The sequence below is a fragment of the Cetorhinus maximus genome, chromosome 8 (assembly GCF_964194155.1).
Source record: "Cetorhinus maximus chromosome 8, sCetMax3.hap1.1, whole genome shotgun sequence".
NCBI lineage: Eukaryota > Metazoa > Chordata > Chondrichthyes > Lamniformes > Cetorhinidae > Cetorhinus > Cetorhinus maximus.
Genome location: NC_135886.1, coordinates 119,754,092 through 119,777,487, shown reverse-complemented (window position 1 = coordinate 119,777,487; position 23,396 = coordinate 119,754,092). Strand labels below are relative to the sequence as shown.

The following is a 23,396-nucleotide window of genomic DNA, read 5'->3' as shown; positions in this document are numbered from 1 at the left end:
CATACTTTCAAACCATGATTAAGCAGTATAATCTTGTAATCCTCCCCCACCCAGTTATGTGATGCAAAGCCATGCAACAAACCTTGACAGTCAGACAAAACTAAAATGGTAAAGCTCATAAATTACAGAATAAATAGAAAACTTGAGAAAATACATAATACATTTTTGTCAGAACTGAGGAGGAGACACATTGCAAATAAGCCCTGAGGTCAATCACAGACCAATTATTCTACTGTTGTTGGATGTTCACCTAGATCGGCAATTGTTTGACTTTTTTCCCCCAATATCAGGAAATAACTGGACCACTTTCTGTGGATTCTCAGTTGTGATGGATATTCAAACATTTTTACAGATCAATATAATGGTACATGCTTTAATTTTTATGAATTGTAGATATGCTTTTCTGTCACCATTTGTATATGGCTAGATAACATTTCTAAACATGTAAATTGGGAAGAAAAAAAGGTTTCCAATCATCTTCATGAGGAATCATCATTCTAGAAATCATCCTGTGCTCGAGTACAAGCACAGCAATGATCCTTTCTTCTTGCAAGGAGCAGGTTTCACTACTGCTCAATTAGTAAAATTAGGCAATTCACACATGTGGCCAAACCGACCTGAAGATATATATTTAACAGTTTAAAAATATAAATAAAGTGCTTGCCTGAAGAGACAACTGATTGAATTTAGCACTGTTGCTAGGAGTAAAGACACAGAATACCCAGCCTTTGACTATGTTTACTTATAACCCAGTAAAACTTTACAAAGCCCATTTGAGTTTATATGTTTGAATAAGCTCTGTTCCCCTGTTGTAGGCAGAATAAATCCATTATGTTTTAATGCTATTGTGTACCTGTTCTGTTAATCTCCTTTTCTCACCCACATAAAAAGAACAATAGTGGTAAAGCCATGGGATCAGAGCAAACATCTGCCTGTCAATTCCAGAAAAGGTATACGGTGCAAAGAAAACAAAGAATATTTTTTCAAAAATGCACCTTTAATGCGCTGGACACCTTGCAGCTTCCCAATCTTGCCTTCAATCGTGCTGCTACAGGAGTGACAAGTCATTCCTTCGACCCTCATCTTCACCACCATTTCACTGCCTTGGTGTGACCAAGTTTCTTCAGGCATCGACAGCTTCTTGTCCACGGGAGGACTGTCCACAGCCAAGTTACTGATTTCCTTGTTGAGACTTCTTGTGGTGGGGACAAAGGCCAAGGCTGCATCATTTTCATCAAGTAACCTTTTTCTCTCACTGTCCTTTATGCTGGGCACTTGGCTTACAGACTGCTGGCTAGGCTCAGGAGCAAGCCCCCTCTCATTATTGAGGAGGGCTGACTCTGGTGTGATAGACATTGGACTTGCATCCATCAATGTAGCTTCAAATCCCATGTCATCGATTGCTTCCTGGATTGACTCTGGGGTCTGAAACTCTGGATTGTACACAATAGCAACATTATGGTTTTCAAGGGATACCTGGGCAGAAAAAAATAAAATCACAAATCAAAATGTTTCATAAAGGAAATGCTAAAACCAGAAGGAAAAGAAGTAAAATAATCTCTTACAACCACCAAATATAGTTAGAACAATAAAGATAAAACATATTTTCTATCCTTCAAGGCAAATAAAACATTGAGCATTCCCAGCTATGTTCCAGTGGTCAAGCAAAAATAGCTGCTCATTTGACAGCAGGCACAATGGCTATTAACTAAGTAAACAAACGTGTGGAAGCATCTGAAACAGAGAAAAATACAATGTAAATCAGGTCTGTAAATCAGGTCAGTTTCAATTAGGCCTCACTTCTGCAGGTTTCACTTTTCACATTTTCACACACCCAAGTGATTTCTAATATCTTGCATAAAACAGTAAAGGCCAGATTGCTGGGCTTGTACTTAGCAACATTTAGCACAACAAAGCTGTTCTACTGTAGTTTTTATGTACGATCAGCTCCCTTTCAATGGGTAAACATGCCATCTGATGGGGTACTGAGCTAAATATCCCAGAAAGTCCTTGATCTCCATTCCTTGCTCAGACTTCCTGATTTCGTCGGGGGCACAATTGATCTCTATGCATCTCAGAGGGTATTAAAAATCAGCTGGAACTTAAACCTGCAACAGGAGTGAAAAACTACTCCCTAATTTACTGCATCGCCTTGTCCATTGTTTAACTCTTTTTAAAGGGATCCTTTTTTCCCTCCCATCTCACTATCATATCATTTCTCCTACAGAAACCACTTGTGCACTACTGAAATCAGGGAGGGGGAAGCTCTGCAAGTGCATTTGTAAAAGAATAAATACAAAGTACTTTTTATATAAACCAAATCAACAGAGGCTTGAAGATACACATGGGCTAGTTTGAAATGACCCTGAAGCAAGCAGTCTCAAGACGATTCCTCCCAATTTGGGAAATTTATCAATCACTGCTTTTGAGCTAAAAAAAAACTACTGTAAACCAAAAATCCAAAATATAAACAGGAAATGCTGGCCATGTGCTACATGTTAGTCAGCATTCCAGGTTTGGTGAGATCTGAAAAGCAAGATATCCAATTCTGATGAAGAGTTTGTGAAACATTAACACGTCTTTTCTTCCCAAATGTTGAAGGACATGCCACACATTTTTAGCATTTTCTGGATCTCTGGATTTTGACTTGATATGGAGTAATTTCTCACATACTGAAGAGAATATGTACATTGTTACAGTCAATACTACCATGCCTCCTGTTAAATACAACATTGATATTTTAAAAAGGAAACTAGTGATTTCCTGTTTCTCATACCTAAAATACTGCAATACTTTTTAGACCTCAGGTCAGATAATCTTATGCAACATTACAAACTTGCAATTGCTTGCATCATGTCACAGTTCTCTTTTCTGGAGGAAATTTCAACATGTTAATATCTGAAATAATCTCAGGGATAGGAATTTCCTCCTTCTGCACTAACATCCGTAATTTGTCTAACAGATTGTACGATACAATAAAATCCTTGCCAGTAAGTTGCTTTTCAACATCACCTCTGACCTAATGAGTGACAGTGAAATTTAAGTGAAAAGTACTGTCCTGATACTTAATGGGTAAAAGCATTGCATGTTGTATAAACCAGAGAGGCAAACAAGTCTCCTGTATAATTCCAGTGCTTTGTCAAATCACTAAATCCCAGTGGGGCACCAAAATATAGCTCAGTAGTTCTGGGGTGAGATGGCTCATATTCTTTACTTCTGATTATCAAGCAATAACCTAATGAAAAGTCCATGTGCTTGAAGGACATCAAGGACAGGGTCAAGTTAGATTCCAAAGGCTTCAAAGGGTAGGGGAAGAGAGCAGGAGTATGGCGTTGAGATAGAGGATCAACCATGATCATACTGAATGGTGGAGCAGGCTCTAAGAACCAAATGACCTATGCCTGTTTCTATTTTCTATGTTTCTAGGTGCTGTATCAACACCCCTCAGGTCATGAGGTGTGCCAATGCACTCATACTATTTAGCAGGCAGTATCAAGATTGTGTGTTGGGGAGTGAGGTGAAAAAGATTCATGCTCTATGGTGATATCCTCCAAGGTCAGGCAGCCAACCAACATGTAACATCTTGCCTTATATATCAAGAATTTGGGCAAAACACCTGGAATACCGTGCCCAGTTTTGGTCTCTTTACCTAAGGAAGGATATACTTGCCTTGAGAGATGGTACAGCAATGGTTCACTGGATTTGATTCCTAGAATGAGAGAGTTGCTCTATGATGAGAGGTTCAGCAAAATGGGCCCATACCCTCTGGGGTTTAGAAGTATGAAAGGTTGTATTGTATTGAAACATACAAGATTCTGAGAGGACCTGACAGGGTAGATGCTGAGAGATTGTGCTCCCCTAGTTGGAGAATCTAGAACTAGGGCACACAGTTTTAAACGATTGATCCCTTAGCCCGAGACTGAGAGAAGGAGAAATTTCTTCACTCTAAAGTTTGTGAATCTTTGGAATTCTCCACCCGAAGCCTGTGAATGCTCGGTTGTCAAGTGTATTTGAGGCCATGGCGGATTTTTGGAGTCTAGAGGAATCAGGGGTTATGGAAAACAGGCAGGAAACTGGAGTTAAGACCAAGGTCAGATCAGCCATGATCTTACTGAATGATGGTGCAGCCTACTCCTGCTCTTATTTCCTGTGAAATTGTACTCCAGCATGAACAAGTTATTTCAGAGGAGGCGGGCAGAAAGTTAGAGGAAGAGGAAAAAAGTTTGAGGGAAACAAAAAATCAGAAGTATTTGTTTACATCACAAGTAATACCCCCCACCACAAGTGAATTTCAAGGCAATTATGTGATAATGTGAATACACTTCAAACTTCACTCTTTGTTTATCTCAGTCATTAATGCATTGAAAAGTTTAAAGTCAAGTGCTACCCTCAGGTCAACATTAAATAAATCAGTTTCATTGTTTTATTTAAGTTCCATTTAGAAAATAACCTAGCACCTCTTCCTCCCTAATACGAAAAGGGATAAGCATTGCAGAGTTCTGGTTGAACTTGATAACCATATTGTAAGGAACATATCTTTTTATTTCTGTTGGACTGTGGGTTAAAATTACAATGGCTGCAGGTTGAAAAACTTGTCCACTGAAACAGGATGAGATATATATACAACGCTGTAGTCCTGGAACAGAGTGTGCCATGAAAGACAGGATGGTGCTGGAAAGGAGTCCTGGACCAAGGGAGCTGCCTGGCAACAACATTTTAGTTGGCTGCTGACCAGGTTTTGTGTGAGAAACAGTGCAGCAGAATAGCTCCTAGCTTGAAAGAAAAAATACCTAAAACTCTCTCTCCAGTGTGCAGAAGATGCCAGTACTTCCACAATCATAGCTAGCTGGCCTTTTCTTCTCATATCTCTATAACCTGCTCTCTCTCGGAAAACCCCTGTCAAGAGGCAAAAGGGGAAAATCACTGTTAGAGACATTGAAAGGCAAGTGCTCAACCAGTGAACTAAATACTGAAAGTGCTAGAAGACCACCTCATGTCATCAACAAGAACCGAAAGGAATTTGGAAGACATCAATCAAAATCAACCCATCGACTCTTGTACTCCAGAATTGATGCTATTGAATTGTTTTATCCCATCCTTAAAATCCATGTTTTTGTGTGTCTTGTGTCTTCTATGTGTGTGTGTATAGGGATTTAAGAAAGGTGTAGAGTTTAAGTTATAGAGTTAGAAATTAGCAGTTCATATTTCTTTCTTTTGCCACTGGTTAATGACAGTTGGTTCAATAAACAGTTATTTACTTATTAAGTTTACAAACCTGGTGCTCGTATTCGGTTAACATAAATTAAACAGTTAGGTAGGCTTAGGGCGATCTGGTGGTTTGATCAAAATTTTTCACATTTTGTTGCGGCTCGGGGAACAGTGGGGCTTGATATTATAGTACACTATCCCCACTGGGTCTGGACAATACAAATTCCTTCTAGTCAATCACTGCTACTGCTAAATGTAAAAATAAATACATCAAAAATAAATATACTTCAAATTTGTATGTTAACTAGTTACTTTATAAAATTAGCAGGTTATCACATTCTCATTAAAACTGATGGTGTAAAAATGTTTATTCATCTTACATACCACAAATTCTAACCTGAAAACAGGGAAGGGGGGGATAAAAACAACAAAAAAAAAACAAATCAGTATTGTTTTTATATCTGATTGTTAACAAGCAGAGCTGACTGAAAGTCCTTGCACTAGTACTCGGGCAAGAACAGGGCTGAAACTGGTTTTAATGCTCCCTACAGTGCAAAAGTCAATTTTAAGCATATGTCTCCCCTGTTAGTCCTCAACATATACAGACAGAAAAATCCATAGATTTGTAAAGAGAACCTAACATCATTACTGGAGATCTGTTGAACTGACATATTGGATTTCCTTTATGGTCCCTTCTCTGAAGCAGATATCAAACAAATGAGCAAGAGTTAGGCAACGTTATCTCAGCCATCATTTCTCTTTTGAATAATGTATAGGTCAAGAGGTACATAAAACTCAACAAGTTCTAGGATATCAGTTCTTCAGTTCTTTCATCTTGTTAGAGAGGTTTGCAATGTTGTTCCAACATTTCTTGCTGCCAATTACCACAAAAAATTGGCTGCTGGACTATGATTCTCCACATAAAGCAGCATATACTTCAATCATCCAACTAACAGTCTAACTTCCAAGATAATTTCAGTTAACCCACTTACCACCAGCTATGCAAGAGATTTAAAAGCAAACAGGCTTCAACTGCATGGCAAATGTTGAACTGCTGCTTGTCGATCTGGAAGAAAGTACTGTATCCTCAAGGTCAAACCAGGAAATAGACCTAACCTTTTCATTACATCACCAATGAAAATGCTCCTTGCTATCATCGCACAAATTCTCCAATACTGATTACTCTGAATGCCTGGCAATGATAGGTGAGACCGCCCTTCAAAGAACAACAAAGCACGTTCAGAATAGCCCCCATCAATTCTCAGATTCTACTGCATGATTGAGAATATGCACTGTGCTTTTTTTGCGAGCAATTTAAGCACAGCAGCACACAAGATATTTTTAAAACAAGATTTCAACTTGAATTAACAAATAATTTGAATTAACAAGAATATGCTGTATGTTTGCGAGCAGGTAAGTCATATCAATTGCACTAAGGGAATAGGCAGCCTTCGAGTTGCATCACCCGAACATAACTGCCTGTCAAAACAGGCTGGAGGGCTCTACGGGATGCAAAACTCCATAAAAAACATGAACAGTTTATCTTTTCCTCCTTAATTCACTGGCTAGGAGGCTGCTCTCTCATAACTGGGTCGTGCATCCACTTTGACAGAGATGGCTAGTGAGCTATTTGACTAGGGACAGCATCACAGCTAAGCCTTGCCCTGTCCTCACCATACACCCAAACCATCATATTTTCCAGCAGAAGTCATTGAATAACAAATGGAAGCAGATTTTTTTCCTCCTTCATTCAATTGTACAAAGGTCAATTTCTAGCATCTGTAATGCTACCAGATATCAGCTATTAAGAAAAACTTTCATTTATATAGCATCTTTTATTCATATAGCATTTTTCACAACCATGAGACATCATAAAGTACTTTAGAGCCAATGAAGTATTTTTGAAGTGTAGTCACAGTTGTAATGTAGGAAACACAGCAGCCAACTTACGCACAGCAAGCTCCCACAAACAGTAATGTGATAATGACTAAACAATCTGTTTTTGTGATGTTAATCAAGGGATAAATATTGGCCTGAATACCGGAGATACAGCTCTTCATCAAAATAGTACCATGGGATCTTTTTTACGCCCACCTGAGGGGTAGATGGTGCCTCGGTTTTGCATCTCATCTGAAAATGGAAGGAATTAAGGAATCATATCTGAAATCCCTGGCCTTGTATAGATCAGTTCCACATTGAGGTCCCTCACTGCCTCAGAACGCACAAAACGTATTCCAAACTGAGATCTATTGAAAGATACTTGCAAAACCAAACCCCAATTCTCTCACTGGAGAACATCTACATAAATCCCTCTGTGAAACATCCTCATACAGCTGACAAATATATTTACAGTACACAAAAAGTATCCTAATGTAACATTGAGGAGACTCGATACAATTGGGATTTTTGGAAATTCATAATGTTAGAGTAAGAATTGTAAAACAGGAACTCTGGACTCTAAAATGAGTTTGTTTGAAAAATACAATAGGGTAACCTTGTACCATAACAAAACAAAGTACTGCAGATAATTGGTGATAACAAGTGCAACAACAATTCTAATAAACAATGCCTGTGGATCAAAATTTCTGTAAATTGCAGGTTTAAAAAACAACCAATTTGCAAACTTTTCTGCCACAGCCATAACTATTAAATTACAACTAAAAACTGGGAAATCAACTTTATCCATTGCTATCCCAAATATTCTCACTCAATGGTGTTGTCAGCAGATGTCCATACTAACAAGCACTTTCTGGCAGAAAACATTTATTTAACATTGTTCACATTACAAACATCCCAAAGCGCAATTTAGGAGCACTGCAGGACACCAAATTGGGGACAAGTTATGAGAGGTAACAAAATGTATAATTAAAGGAGTAAACTTTGAGGAGATTTTTGAACAGAGGAAAACAAGTTGAATTACAGTTCCTAAACACGAGGATGTGATTGCTGAAGGCTCTGCAACAGATGAGTGCAATTGTTGCAATTCACTTTGTTACTGGTAAGATTAAGACAGAATTCTGGACAATTTGGAGTTGTTGGAGAATGGAGCTAAGAAGGCCAGCAGGAACAGTATTTTGAGAAAATTAGCCTCAAGATGGATGCAACTTTTGGCAGCAATGGAGGAGAAGTTGGGATGTAATTGGCAATGTCCCAAAAGGGCTAGATACGGGATTTCAAAGTCAGTTCAGGATTCAGCAGGACACCAAGGAGAAAGTTGTTAGGTTCAATCGGAACAAAGCTGGGAAAAAGAGATGGAATCAGTGCTCGAGATACAAAGTTTCAGACTGGAGTCGAATAGTTTTGCTTCAGTCTTGGTGTTCAGCTGTAAAATGAAAAACGGGGCAAATCACTGTCAATGATCAAAAGTGGGAACTAAGATTTTACCACTTTATACCGCATGCAAGTCTGTTGTAATTCATCAGGAAACGGTCCAAACCCAAGGATTTCAAAATAAAATGCAAACCTTCAATTAAAAAAAATGAAAACATAAGCAGTTAGGCAACAAAATGAAAGTATGCAACTGAATGCATTTTTTTTTAAACTTAGGCACAAAAATCTGAGTTGGCACTTTTCATGTTGGTGCCTTTAACTACTTGTGGCCATAAGGCAGGCTGATCATAAAATCCACACACTCTAATCTGGCACACAACTACAAATGAAGTACTCAAAACTCAAAGTAAAAATTATATTAAAAAAATTAGGTAAATGCACAGATAAGTGTGATAGTGCCATACAGGCCAAGAAGGAAGTTCAATTCTTGTTTTGTCCTGAGTTCGCTGTTCTCAGTCAAGGAACATTTAGACTCTGGGCTGAGGTAAAAAGCTAAAAGGCAAAGGCAAATAACGAACCCTGATCACCACCCCTGCGATATAGGATGGAAGCGCATACATGAGCATGGGACAAAGGCATGACTGAACCCAGTTATGATGCCCCCTGTGGTCAAATGGTTTGATTAAAGTTCTCACATGGAGAGTATCCGCTTGGATGAGGTAATGAAGGGGTGACTGTGCCTGGGGAAATGCACACCATCATAAGTCATTATCTTCAGAAGTGTAGGGGTAGGGGAAAAGAAAGAGGAACCACCAAAAGAGGAAAAAGCATCCTGCATGCTCCATGCAACTTCATGTAGCATAGAAGAGTTTTTTTTTATTATTCATTCATGGGATATGAACATCTCTAGCTAGGCCAGCATTTATTGCCCATCCCTATTTGCCCTTAAGATGATAGTGAAAAGCTGCCTTCTTTAACCACTGCAGTCCATTTACAAACTCATATTTGGCATGGAGCACCGGAACTGGCTTGAAAAATATCAGAACCATTAGGAAATGATAATAATGGAAACACAGTTTCACACATTTCAAATTTCAGCCTAACAAGAAAACTTTATTCAGAGGGTTTTTACTTTAGAGTCAGTATTCATAAACTGCAATAGAGGAACGACACCATCCCTTCCCATGCCTATTTTGTGCTGTACAGCCCTAATTTATAAAGTAGTAATTCTAAATAGACATTACCAGGTAATACGGCTCTGGCTTCAACATCTCCATGGTAATAACTATGGATAATTGAATCACAAATTGATTACAAGCCATACTTTAATTATAATTTATGGGAATAAAATAATTAACCAGGGCAAAATAGTCACAACATTATCCCCTAGCTTTTCCTCAAGCTTAACAAGGCAGGCGTTTATTTGATTTGTCTAGTTACAGAGACTACAAATCTAATTAGCGGACCCAAAGCTGAATTCTACATTTGGTGCTCTCAATATAAATCACTGACTCATGAGGAAAAAAATTAAATTTGGTAATGATTTAAGATTGATCAGCATGTGGTTAAAAGACCAATACTATCCCAAGGCCAAATTGTACAAGGGTAGCATAATGCAACATGTGCAAGATTTGAAACATTAATTTAATACCAGCACCGTTCAGAGAGCTCAATATAAAGATACAATCATTGCCAGGAGAAAGTTATTGCAGTGCTCCAGAAACATCCTTCCGAATACAGATCCACAACAAACTCAAATGGACTTTTAAGTAATTGAGATGAGGATACAAATTTATGGAGGGTACAAGAGGTATAGTTTTGCTGTTGGGGTGCTCGTCAGTGGCAGAATTGAAATTTTTGAATAAAATCTAGCTCACATCATACTGAATCTGAGCTGGGAATATCTGATGGAGATGGACAGTGAAGGAAAAGGAATAAAGAAAAGTGATTATTATATGAGCAGCTAATTTGGAAAGGTGGAGGAGGAGTTGGGGGGGTGGGGGGAGTCATTTCTGAAGTGGTGCGGGAGGGAGGCAAGGAGAATTGTACCCGTAACTGCCATGCTGAATCTTTCCCTCACCTAGCATTCACGTGGACATTTATAGCAGAGGTATTTGGAGGACAATTAGAAGTTATTTTTCTTTCTCTCCCTAGTCTGAAGATACTGGAGACAGTTTAGTACTTCCACACCAACTTAACTGAAGTCAGCTAATAGAACAGCCCAGTAACTTGGGGCCTTTTCTGAATTGTAAGCCTCAGTGCCACATCACAAATGCACATAAATATTGAAAAAAGCATGGAAGTCAGGATAACCTTTATATAAATGAACTGATCCTTAATACATGAACTCTGGCTGAGATAATTAATGATGTTTCAATCAGGGAATGCTGCAAATAAAGATGTAGCATTTGATTTCTGGTTTTCCTTTGATAAAATGAATCAAAATAATTTGGAGTTATCTCTATTTTAAATGAAACAGCAACCTTTTCGGGTTATAGGTATAAAGTGGAATGTTTATATATTGGAAAGGTACAAAGAAAGTACTTCTGATTCTTGATGGAACACTTCAAAAGATGATCTAGATTCAGGTGTATCTCAGATGGCAAAATTGCCCAATCACAAACTGGATCACAAAGTCAGGCACAATGCTTGTCAGAGCTAAGGAAAATAATTGAGAGGAAAAAAAGCAAAGATAAACTAAGATAGGAGGAGGGAAATAGGTTCCTTCACCCATACAGTCATAAAACCTGCTGTTCTAGCAGCCAAAAGCTGCAGAGTCAACCTCTCTTGGGTCAAGCCGAGAGAGAGAATCAAAATCAGTTTCTTAGCAGTCAGAGATCACGCGAGTGCAAGGTGTATGGCATAGTCAGTGGAGAGAGAAGTAAACCTTATTTTACTTTTCATGGAAAATAAATCTTAATAGTCAGAAAAGTGATCAGCTTTAAGTTAAAGCATTTGCAATAGAACCTAAATGTGGAGATAAAAAGCTTGGATAAGGCAAGACCTTATTTCATTTCCTTTTCTCCCCCCCTTTCTCTCATGGGATACAGTTCAGCAAGTATCAGGTTATTCTTCCACCTCATTATTCAGCAGAGAAGGACATTTTTGCAATGAAAAAAATTCTCCTGTACTGTAATCACGTGGCCATTCTTCACATGCAAACCTAACCAGTGACAACTCATTTATTCAGGAAGTGTATCACGCAAGCCCAATCCTATTCTCAACTAACATCTACAAACTCATTTTCCAGCAGGGAGCACAAAAAGCACAAATTCTGCCCGAATTTCCCACTCACAAAACCAAGTGCACCAAAGCTGGAGAATAAACCAGGAACTCTCTTGGTTTATAGAAATAGCAGTACACAGGAACAGGTGTAGGCCAGTTAGCCCCTCAAGCTTGCCCTGCCATTCAATGAGATCATGGCTGATCTGCAGCCTAACTCCATATATCCAAATTTTTCCATATTCCTTTATGCTTTTGGCTCACAAAAGTTCATCAATCTCAGTTTTAAAGTTAACAATTCTTTTAAGTATCAATTACTATTTACAGAAGAAAGTTCCAAACTTCTACCCATCCTCTGCATGTAGAAGTGTTTCCTAATTTAACTCCTGAAAGGTCTGGCTCTTATTTTTTGACTATGCCCCCCTAGTCCTCAACTCCAACAACGGAAATAGCTTACCTCGATCTACTCTGTCTATTTTCATGACTGTGTTACCTCATCCAGGCGGTTAAAGTCACTAAACTTTCAGTGGATGCACAGCTGAGCTAGAGATATACCAATAGGGTAAACAAGAGGAAGCAGCACAAAAATGAACAGGATTTCTAAATAAACAATGCAGGACTTAGCCAAGAATTTATGCATTCACGACCTTGAATGCTATTTTGTGATATTGGTCAAATGTGCACCCATATGTTGCAACAAGAACAGGTTAGACATGGGCACTGTCCTGCAACCAGCATGTTCCCAATCTCAGGAAGGTTATTGTGTAAGTGGACAAAGGGGGAACTAAAAATGCCACATGAAGGAACTTCTCTGGAGAAGGTGGAAAAAAAAGGCCATCAAGAAACTTACACACCTCTAACTTTTTACTACACAGCACCCTTGGCAGAGACTGGAATCTGGGCCTACAGCAATTCAGTCTAGATAATGATTTGAAAAACACCATCTTTATGCTACATCAATATAAGTAAACCATTGCAACATTAGGAAACACAATTATAAGAGACAGGCCTCTGCTTTTTGAATAGGAAACAGACTTCTGTTACTCTATACCATTAATAATCCACTTAATTTGGTTATCCACCTCTTACAGTGTTTATTTACTAAACCAGCAGCTACTTGTACTGTTTACATATTTATGGAATGACCACCACTTGAACTAATAACTACATTCTTAAAGTATGGCAAGATATACAGAACTTCAAAAATAACAACTTCCATCAACACTGATCTATTAGAGGGATCGGATCTATTGTTAAACATCTCATCATCTGCGACTGATCAGTGTGTCCTATGTTCCCTGTCAAAAATAAGATTCTGCATTAATATTAAATCTCCCCACAGAACTGAAAGGTGTTATGTGATTGTTGAAGTCGGTCTGCAGGCAAAATGTAAAAATGCAAACTTTGCAACATCTTGGCTCTCTCTCAAAAGATCCAGTACATTGACCTACCGCAAATGAACAACCACATTTTTCTTTTCAAAACTATAGAAGGACATTTTATCTCCACTTCCATTATGGGGGTTATTCAAATATATTAAGATAAAGGTAATAAAGCATACATTTGCTTCAGAGCAAAATTCTCCTGCTGGGAATGAGTAGGCACTCTACAGCTAATCTGCCGATTCACCACCTTCCCTTCCCAGCCATTTGCCTGTAGCCAGGTCTGCCATAGATTCGAGAGCACCAAACTCAACTTAAATAATGGCAATTACAGAGGTATGAAGAAAGAGTTGCTTAATGCGGGCTGGAATAATAGACTAAGGGGAAGGTCAGTGGATGAGCAGTGGCAGACATTTAAGCAGATATTTCATAACATTCAGCAAAAGTTTATCCCAGTCAAAAAGAAGGACTCGATGAGAAGGACAAGCCACCCATGGTTAACAAAGGTGGTCAAGGAGAGTATCCAATCAAAAACTAAGGCATACAAAGTGGCAAAAACTAGAGGTAGGCCAGAGGATTGGGAATTTTTTAGGAACCAGCAGCAGATGACTAAAAAGCTAATAAAGAGGAAGAAAATTGATTATGAAAGTAAATTTGGCAAGAAATATAAAAACAAACAGCAAGAGTTTCTACGGGTATATAAAAAGAAAGTAACTAAAGTGAGCGTGGGACCTTTGGAGGATGCAACTGGAGAATTGATAACGGAGAACAGGGAAATGGCAGATACTTTAAACCAATATTTTTGCATCAGTCTTCACGGTGGAGGGCACTATAAACATCCCAAAGATATCAGATAAGCAAGGGCCTAATGGGAGGAAAGATCTTGTAACAATCTCTATCACAAGGGACAAAGTATTTGACAAACTGATGGGATTAAAGGCAGACAAGTCGCTAGGGCCTAATGGCCTGCAACCAAGGGTTTTAAAGGAAGTGGCTGCAGAGATAGCGGAGGCATTGGTCGAAATATTCCAGAACTCATTGGATTCCGGGAGGGTCCCAACGGATTGGAAAAGTGCTAATGTGACACCCCTGTTCAAGAAGGGAGGGAGACAAAAAGCAGGAAACTATAGGCTAGTCAGCCTAATATCTGTCATTGGGAAAACGCTAGAGTCCATTATTAAGGAAGAAATAGCAGGACATTTATAAGAGCTTCACGCAATCAAACAGAGTCAATGTGGTTTTGTGAAAGGGATATCATGTTTGACAAATTTGCTAGAGTTCTTTGAGGATATAACAAGCAGAGTTGATAAAGGGGAACCAGTAGATGTTTTTGGATTTCCAGAAGGCATTCGACACGGTGCCACATGAAAGGTTATTACACAAGATAGGAACTCACAGTACTGGGGGTAATGTATTAGCATGGATTGAGGATTGGTTAACACACAGAAGACAGACAGCTGGGGTTAATGAGTCTTTTTCAGGTTGGAAAGATGTAACTAGTGGAGTGCCAAAAGGATCAGTCCTAGGGCCTCAATTATTTAGTGTCTATATTAATAACTTGTAGGAGGGGGCAGAGTGTAACGTATCCAAATTTGCTGACGGTACAAAAATAGGTGGGAGGGTATGTTGTGATGAGGGCATAAGGAATCTGCAAGGGGATGTAGATAGGTTGAGTGAGTGGGCAAAAATGTGGCAGATGGAGTTTAATGTAAGAAAGTGCAAGGTCATGCACTCTGGTAGGAAGGATCAAAAGGCAAACTATTATTTAAATGGAGAAAGACTCCAAAAAAGTGCAGCACAGAGGGATCTGGGTGTTCTTGTGCATGAAACACAAAAAGTTAGCAGGCAGGTGCAGCAAGTAATTAAGAAGGTAAGTGGAATTTTGGCCTGTATTGCTAGGGGGCTGTAGTTTAAAAATGGGGAAGCCTTGTTACAACTGTACAGAGTGTTGGTGAAACCGCACCTGGAGTACTGTGTACAGTTTTGGTCCCCGTATTTAAGAGAGGATATACCTGCATTGGAAACAGCTCAATAGAAATTCACTAGACTGATTCCTGGGGTGAAGGGGTTGACTTATCAAGAACGGCTAAAAAGGTTAGGCCTTTATTCATTAGAGTTTAGAAGAATGAGGGATGATCTTATTGAAATGTACAAGATTCCGAGGGAGCTTGACAGGGTAGATGTTGTGAAGATGTTTCCACTAGTGGGAGAACCTCAAACTACGGGACATAGTTACAGATTAAGGGGACACTCATTTAAAACTGAGATGCAAAGGAATTTCTTCTCTCAGAGGTTAGTGAATGTCTGGAATTCTCTACCCTAGAGAGTTGTGGAGGCTAGATCACTGAAAGTATTTAAAGAGGAGGTAGATAGATTTTTGAAATATCGGGGGCTTGAGGGCTATGAGGAGCTGACACAAAGAGGAGTTGAGACTGGGGCAGATCAGCCATGATTTTATTGAATGGCGCGGCAGGATTGAGGGACTGAAAGGTCTACTCCTGCACCGATTTCTTACGTTCTTATGATAACAACTATGTCCACCTACCCACCCAGTTAGAGAACTGAGTGCTAGATTAAGGATTCACTCATTACCATTATTCCTGCTGCAGCTTCAGCAGCACTTAGCTCTTTGAAGCTGCTGATCTTAATATCAGTACAGAGCTTGCCTGTTTAAAGTACATTATAATGGTTTCATGTGAATTTTTTAACCAAAGACCACTGAACAACTTTTTTTTTTGGCTAGTCCTGATGAAGGGTTATACCTGGAATATTAATGTATTTTCTCTTAGATACAGATGAGAGCATTTCAAGGCTTGTGTTTTTAATTTTAGATTTCCAGCATATACAGATTCCTTTGTCAGTGACTTAAATAAGTAGTTCAAATGACATGAGAGAGCACAAAAGTGAAATTTGAGTTACCTTCTTTGAACTACTATGTTCACAATTCAAAACAAAATAAAAACAGAATTACCTGGAAAAACTCAGCAAGTCTGGCAGCATCGGTGGAGAAGAAATCAGTCAACGTTTCGAGCCCTCATGGCCCTTCAGCAGAATTCAACTGGCTTCACTGGGCTTTTGGTAAATTTTTAATGCAATAAGCACCAATCAGTGCAGGCTCTTAAGCACAATGATGGGATTGTTGAAGAGGTAATTTGCAGTTGATTACTTAAGAACTTTATTGCCAAAATACAAGTCAAATCAATTTTTCAAATGTCAAGTGTTGAGATCTTATAAGCAATCTTTTAGATTCAGTATTTAAAGAAAGCCTGCCATTAATTCTAATGTCACACAGCTCTCAGTTATATTTCCTCAGGCTTTTGACATAGCTGTCTATGACATTGTTTGAATGCCTAATGCTTCCAATTTCTCCTGTACTGACCTGCCTGATCACAAACAGCCTGGACACACAATGCCACTCCAACTAAAAACAACAGATTTCTTTTAAATCGTAACCTTTTGCACTTAGTACACAAGTCAGCAAGGATATTTCCTTTGTTCTCAGAAATCTGAGAGGACTTTGGAATGCCTTTCCTAATTGTGCCCAATTAAAGATAAATACACATGGTGACTTATTACTGTAACAACTGCCCTAAATCACAAGGCACAGCGCATCATACAAATTGAAACACTGAGCTGCATGGCTTTCAAAAGTCAGAGAGAGAAAGGCATAAAAGAAATGACAGCTTATGCATTAACGCCAAGGTCACTGTACTCTTCTATAGAATGGTGGTACAACTGAAAGCAGTTCATAGGCACAGAAAGGCAAACAATGAACTTCAAAAAAACCCTAGAAGCATACAGGTTTATAGCATAGACTGCAGTCATTCAGCCCATCCTAGCTGTACTAACTCAATGTGGGAGCAATCAAATCGAAACCAAAACTTATCCCATTGCCTCTCCCTGTAGCTTTGTACCTTCCTCTATTTCAAATATTTATCTAATTTTGCTTCAATAGATAGAATGGTCTCTGCGACAAAACATTCCATGCTCCTCCATGTGAAGAATTTTTTCCAATCTCTTTCCTCACTCTCTAATAATGATAAATTGATGATTTTCCCATGACTGACTACCCAGGATAGACTTTCCATATTCAATTAAGCAAAACTTAAACACCTTTAATACGTCTTCTGTGGATCTTCTCTACACCAGTATAAATAATCCTTGTATTTCAAGAATCTCCTCATAATTATAGTTTCTCAAACAAGGTATCATCTTGGTGAATGTACACTGCAGACTCTTCAAGACCCTTTCAAGAAAGTACCTAAAAATCACACACCATATATGTATATTAACCAGTGTTTTGTAGAAACTTATCCTGTCCTTCTTAGTTGTCTGCCCCCATTTTTGCCGTCAGCCTTGTCTCTGTACTAGCAATCTTGCCTTCAGAAAATCATGGGTTCATGGCTCATTTCAAAAGATTTGAGCACATAATTAAAGTTAACGCTGCAATACTGAGGGAGTACTACATCCTCGGAGGTCTTCTAGATAAAATAGCAAACAGATCTAAGTGGGAAACTTAGATGATCATTCTTATAAAATCCAAAGTATTGCCCATACTTTCAGGGAATTATGTATGTGAACTCCAAGGTGTCTCTGCTCAGCTCCGTGATCCTGTAACTTTCCATTGTATGCTCCTTTGTGAAAAGGTATTGGCTGTGTTTGCTGAGGCAGTGAGGGTTCAGGAGAGGGGTGGTGAGTGGTGAGGATTCGGGAGAGGGGAGGCAAGCAAGTGGCAGCAAGTAGGCAGAGGCAGACAACAGGCGCACAACAATGACGTCAGTGGTGTGAGAAACCACATATGTGCCGGTCAATGAACTGGGTACTGAGTGAGCATGCATAACTGTTCCCATGCAGCAGCTGGGCTTACACTGAAATATGTATTACCTAACATTTATCCACAGTAAAGTACATCGCCAACCTTTCTGTTCATTCTGCAAACCTGCATATGCCATTATAATCAGCCTTTTAGCCCTCAAGCTGCGCGCCAAATCTGCTACTCAGTCATCAACAAATTCTAATACCGTGTTCCTGATGCCCAAGATCTTATCACCTAAAAATACACAGTGAACAAAAGTGGACCCAATATTGACTCCTGTGATGCACCACTTCCAACTCTTCCCCACGTTTCCCAATTGTTAGCCAGCCTTCCATCCATGCGACTACATTTCCATTTACATCAGATGCCTGAATTTTACTACAAGCGTTTTGTGGGATAAAATATTCAATTATTTCTGAAAACTCATACAAAGACAGCATTCCCTCCAGTTACATGATCATTCCTTCTAATACAAATTCTTAATTTGTCAAACACAATTGCTTTTAACAAAACCATGCTAGTTGTTCTTGATTGCCCACTGATTTTATTTCAAATACAGATTCCCAAGCAACATCATGTGCTGAATCACTACATGGGATTCCAAGAGCATATGGAATTGTAAAAAAAATTTGTTCAGTCCATTTGCTATATTACAAAGCCATCTCAACAGCTTAAGTCCAAGCCAACCATTGCTTCTTGTCAATACAGCTTACCCAACACTTCCCAGTAACTTGCAGTGAATGTTGACTTCTCTGAATGTTTTCCAACAAATGGAATCATACAAAAATGGAGGTTTCTGTGGACTATGCATTGTATTAAATTAATAAGTGTAACTCAGGTCGTGAGCTGAGAGAATCTCTGTGGCAGACCTGGTTTACTGATATACCCTATAATGCTCAAGCCCTGGTGCAATTTATTTAGCTACATGTTATGCTACAGTATGAATTCTTCCATCATCCTCCAAAATACTGGGGGAAGAAAATAGTTTGCTCTCAACAAACAGTACAATGGCCACCTTTATTTTGCAGACTCCATGTAATTTTCCAATCTGTTGTTCAATGGTCTGCACACAGGAGTTGCAGGTCATTCCCTCCACAGATATGGTGATGGAATTCATTTCGCCTTTCCCGCCCATTCTTCTTTGGTCTTCACATCACTGGAAATGTAAGTAGCAGGGTTAAATGGGCAGTCAGACAAGAGAACCACAATTAAAGCTTCTAAATAACTCCAGGGAAGGCTAGATCTGGAAAATTATGTTTTCTTCCACACTTCATGTCCTCCCAAAAAATTGAACAAATATCCTAATGATACCTTTGGTGATAGCTATGGACAAGCAAGCCCACTTAGAACACATATCCAACAACAAGGTTTATTAGACTGGTCCCTGGGGTGAGATGGTTGTCCTATGGTGAGAGGTTGAGTAAATTGGGCCTATCTTCTCTGGGGTTTAGAAGAATAAGAGTTGATTGCATTGAAACATACAATATTCTGAAGGCGTTTAACAAGGTGGACAGAGACGCTGCTTCCCCTGGCTGAGGAATCTAGAACACTGGGGCACAGTGCCAGGATAAGGGTTGATCATTTAGGACTGAGATGAGGAAGCATTTCTTCACATACAGTTGTAGTGCTCCATTGTTAATTATATTTAAGTCTGGGATAGGCAGTTTGATTTCTCAGGAAATCAAGGGGAGTGGGCAGGAAAATGGGAGTTGAAGCTTAAGATTGGTCATAATTGTATGGAATGACGGAGCAGGCTTGACGGGCTGTATGGTCTACTCCGGCTTCTATCTCTTATGTCATGTGCATAACATTTTTAATGCGGTAAAATGTTCTAAGATACTTCACAGGAGCATTAACAGACAAAATGTGACACTGAGCCACATGGAGAGATATTAAGGCAGGTGGCCAAAAGCTTGATTCAAGAGGTTTGTTTTGCATATCTTCACACTCTTTTCTCTCCATGGAGAATGGTTTAGAGCGTTGCAAGGATTTTGGAGGCTGATTAACATTTTGCTTTGAGCTGTATGAATGATCAATCTGTAACCAACAAGTCTTGTAATGGGACTTGAAACCAGGGTCTTCCGGCTCAGAAGTAGGAGTGCTACCAACTAAGTCACTCAAGCTCCTGCTCAAAGAGATAGGTCATAAGGAGAATCTTAAAGAATGACAATTCCATGATTTATCAGACTGTTATTTGAATGAAAATTAACAATATTGTTAACAATAATATGCCCCTTTATTATAAGTCAGCGACCATAATTATTTCAGTCTCGCTAAAGCAATCTTTTAGTTTTTGTCTACCTTTGAATTTTCTTCCTTCCTGTCTTTCTCACTCTTTCCCCCTTTCCCTCTCCCGAAAGGTGCACAAGCCATCTGAAGAGAAGGTTGGGAAACTTAAGGTCATGGATTAATGATTACCACTAAAATATGGCATAATCAAATAATTCGATCACAAAAATATCACTAACACTCTGATAATGCTTTTTAATAACAGTATTTCACTTATTCAATCAGTATTAAAAAATTGATTATCTACATGCCACAGAGCATGAATCAGCAACACACCGTGAGCAAGAATAAGGAAGAATACTAGTATATATTTTTTTAAAACTCCTCAATTATACATCAGGCTGCAATTCATTCCTGGGTATACATCATCAGATGTAAATCATCTAAGCCTTACAATTAAATTCTACCCTGATGTAATTCAAGGCAGTTACTTCTCGCCACAACAAGCGATTATATTATATGCTGCAATTCCTTTATACATAAGTGCTCACTGTAATAAAGTTCTACAAAAATATATTTTCACCACAAAGCCACCTGTGCGGTTTCTTTGCACACAGCAACTATATTATTAAAAACTCACTATAGCAAAATTCTATAAAATGTCTCACAAAGCCATGTATCCAGTGCTCTGACAAAATGCAAAGACATTATGTCAGCTCAATGCACTTAATTGTCCTATGTCCTTTTGCCTCTCAGTCACTAAGGTGTAGATTCAAGTCCAAGTCCAAAGCTTGAGCATGTAATCTAGGCTGACACTGGAGTGCAGTGCTGAGAGGCTGCACTGTCAGAGGTGTTGCCATTTAGAGGTCTAGTGTGGATAGGATCAGTCTCGACAGTGCATTCTTTAATTAGGAAGGGCAGCAAGGATCATCATATCAAGATTCATGAGCAATGGCCAGTAGGAGCAGAAGCATACATGTGAATCTTCAGGAGGGAGGAAAAATAGATTTAAAAATATAAAAGCAGAAAATCATAGGCTTCCCTCTGCAAGACAATGTAGAGAAAATAAAACGAGGTTGTGCTGTAATTGTTTTATAATTGTTTTGTTTTTGTTTCTCAGTTAGAACCACCCTGTGAAAATAACACCAGGCTTCATTTTTTCATTACCAACCATCTTCTTAAAACCCTTTCCCCTGACTGTCCACCCTCACCTTACAAGTCATACAAGTCATGAAGATTGCCAACTGTCTTTGCATGGTTATCTATCCAGTCATTGTCAAAGAATTTCCTACAATGGCTTTTCTTCACATCATTACATCCAAGGTGTAACAAGGATATATTCCTCAAGCAACTGTGGAGAGAAAGGCAGAGTTAACGTTTCAAGTCCATATGACTCTTCTTCAGAATCTGAAGTGTCATATGGACGCGAAACATTAACTCTGTCTTTCTCTCCACAGATGCTGTCAGGCCTGTTGACTTTTTCGAGCACTTTTTGTTTTTGTTTCAGATTTCCACCATCCACAGTATTTTGCCTTTATCTTAGGATATATTCCTTATCCCCCCCCCTCCTAGAATCAGTAACATCGCTCAGAGGCATAATTTCAGGTTACATATGTATGCTCTCAGCATGAAAGCTCTACCTCACTAGGTCCACTCTTGACCCCACCAATGCCGCCTTGGTGTTGTCAGTCTGTTTATCTGACATCTAGTTCACGGTGAACCATGATTTCCTCCAATTAAATATTGGGAAAATGGAAAACATTGTCTTCAGCTCACACCACGCACTCTGATTCCTTGTGACTGTTAGCATTTCCTTATCCAGCCAAAACCTCAATCTGAAACAAAACCTTTCACAACCTTTCATTCTATGAGCTAAACTTCCAACCTGAGATATTCTTTAACATTGTCTATTCAAAGCAACTTGGAGTGTTGTACTATGTTAAAGGTGCTATATAAATGCAAGTTGTTATTTCCACCTCAAATATCACAATCTCCATCCCTGTTGGTGCCTATCTGCTTTAGAAACTACCATCTATGCTACTATTTCAATCCTCTACCTTTCAGAAACTTAAGCTCATCCAAAACTCGGCCTGCACCAAGTCCCATTCATTTATCAGTCTTATGCCCCCAACCTGCATTTGCTCTTGGTCCACCACCACTTCAAATTTAAACTTCTGATCCTTGTGTTCAAATCGCTCCATTGTTTACTGCTGCTTGTCTTTGTAATCTCATCCAGTTTTACACCCCTTTAAGAATCCTGTACTCCTTGAACTATGGCCTGTTGGCACTCCACATCCCCCACCCCCAAAATCCCACGGCCTCACATTTAGAGCCATCTGGGCTGTAAGCTCTGAAATTCCCTCCGTTGTGCACTCCAGTTACTTCCCTCCCTTCTTTTAAGGCCTTTAAAGCCCATCCCTTCCACCAAGCTTCTAGTCAGCCCTCAATGCCCCTTCTTTACCTCGTATTATTTTTGTTAGGTTACATTCCTGTGGAGACTTGGGATGTTTTCCTACATTATAACGTTGTTCTTTCAATGTCACTATTAATTAAATAATCCAATTTACATATAAGCTCTTAAAATACTAGTATTCCCTTAACAATTAATTTAAAAATACGTCATCTGTTTCATTTTTCACTATATATTTATTTCCTACATAAGAATCCTTGTTTTATTTAACAGCGTTATTTTTATTTTATTGCCTGCAAATTAATTTCTCTGATGTACTTTTGAATACAATATTTTGGGTTATAACATCCATCCTAATTAACTCCTCTGCTATACGGTGTTTATTTTCATCCTACTCCGTTTAAACCTCCTGTTTATTCCCAGGAATTGGAGCTTATACCCCGCTTCTTCCTCATTCTTACACAAAAAAGCATTTTTTTTTTAAAAAAAAGCAAAGCTTTATATTTGCGCGACAGCATCACCAGCTGCTCCTTACCTTAGGCCTCAGCCGAGAAGCAGCAGCTCACCTCCTCCAGCCCGCGACACAACGCCTGTGATGACTGTGTTACAGCCGGAACCGATCGACGCGACCAGAGCTCCCCGGGAGGATGAGATTTTGAAGCGGAATTCACTCCACGCATGCGCGTCGATGACGATCGATGGGGGTGATGAGCAAAGTTATGTTGACGTCACTGGGCAGGACCTGTCAATCAAAGAATGGGGCGGAAGGAGGTGGAGCAGACTATGTTGGGACGTTTTTGGTTGAAATACAGGGTGGGGGTGGGGGGGGGACACTGGACGACAACAAACACCAAACCCC

The 23,396-nt window shown here is 39.2% G+C and overlaps 1 protein-coding gene across 3 annotated transcripts in view; it reads right to left on the bottom strand.

The window, feature by feature from the left end:
* LOC144683920 (copper-transporting ATPase 1-like) overlaps positions 1-23,151 on the bottom strand; it is a 75,899-nt gene extending 52,748 nt beyond the window's left edge. For 2 of the 3 annotated variants that reach the window (XM_078547493.1, XM_078547495.1), the window contains exons 1-4: positions 23,073-23,139; positions 20,200-20,271; positions 18,914-19,054; positions 996-1,476 (exon numbers count right to left, since the gene is read on the bottom strand). In XM_078547493.1, the coding sequence (XP_078403619.1) occupies positions 996-1,476; positions 18,914-19,033 (601 nt within the window). In that variant the 5' untranslated portion in view covers positions 19,034-19,054; positions 20,200-20,271; positions 23,073-23,139. Of the gene's footprint in view, positions 1-995; positions 1,477-18,913; positions 19,055-20,199; positions 20,272-23,072 lie in introns of all 3 variants that reach the window. The other variant, XM_078547494.1, reaches the window with a different exon arrangement.
* Between the last annotated feature and the right edge of the window lie 245 nt (positions 23,152-23,396).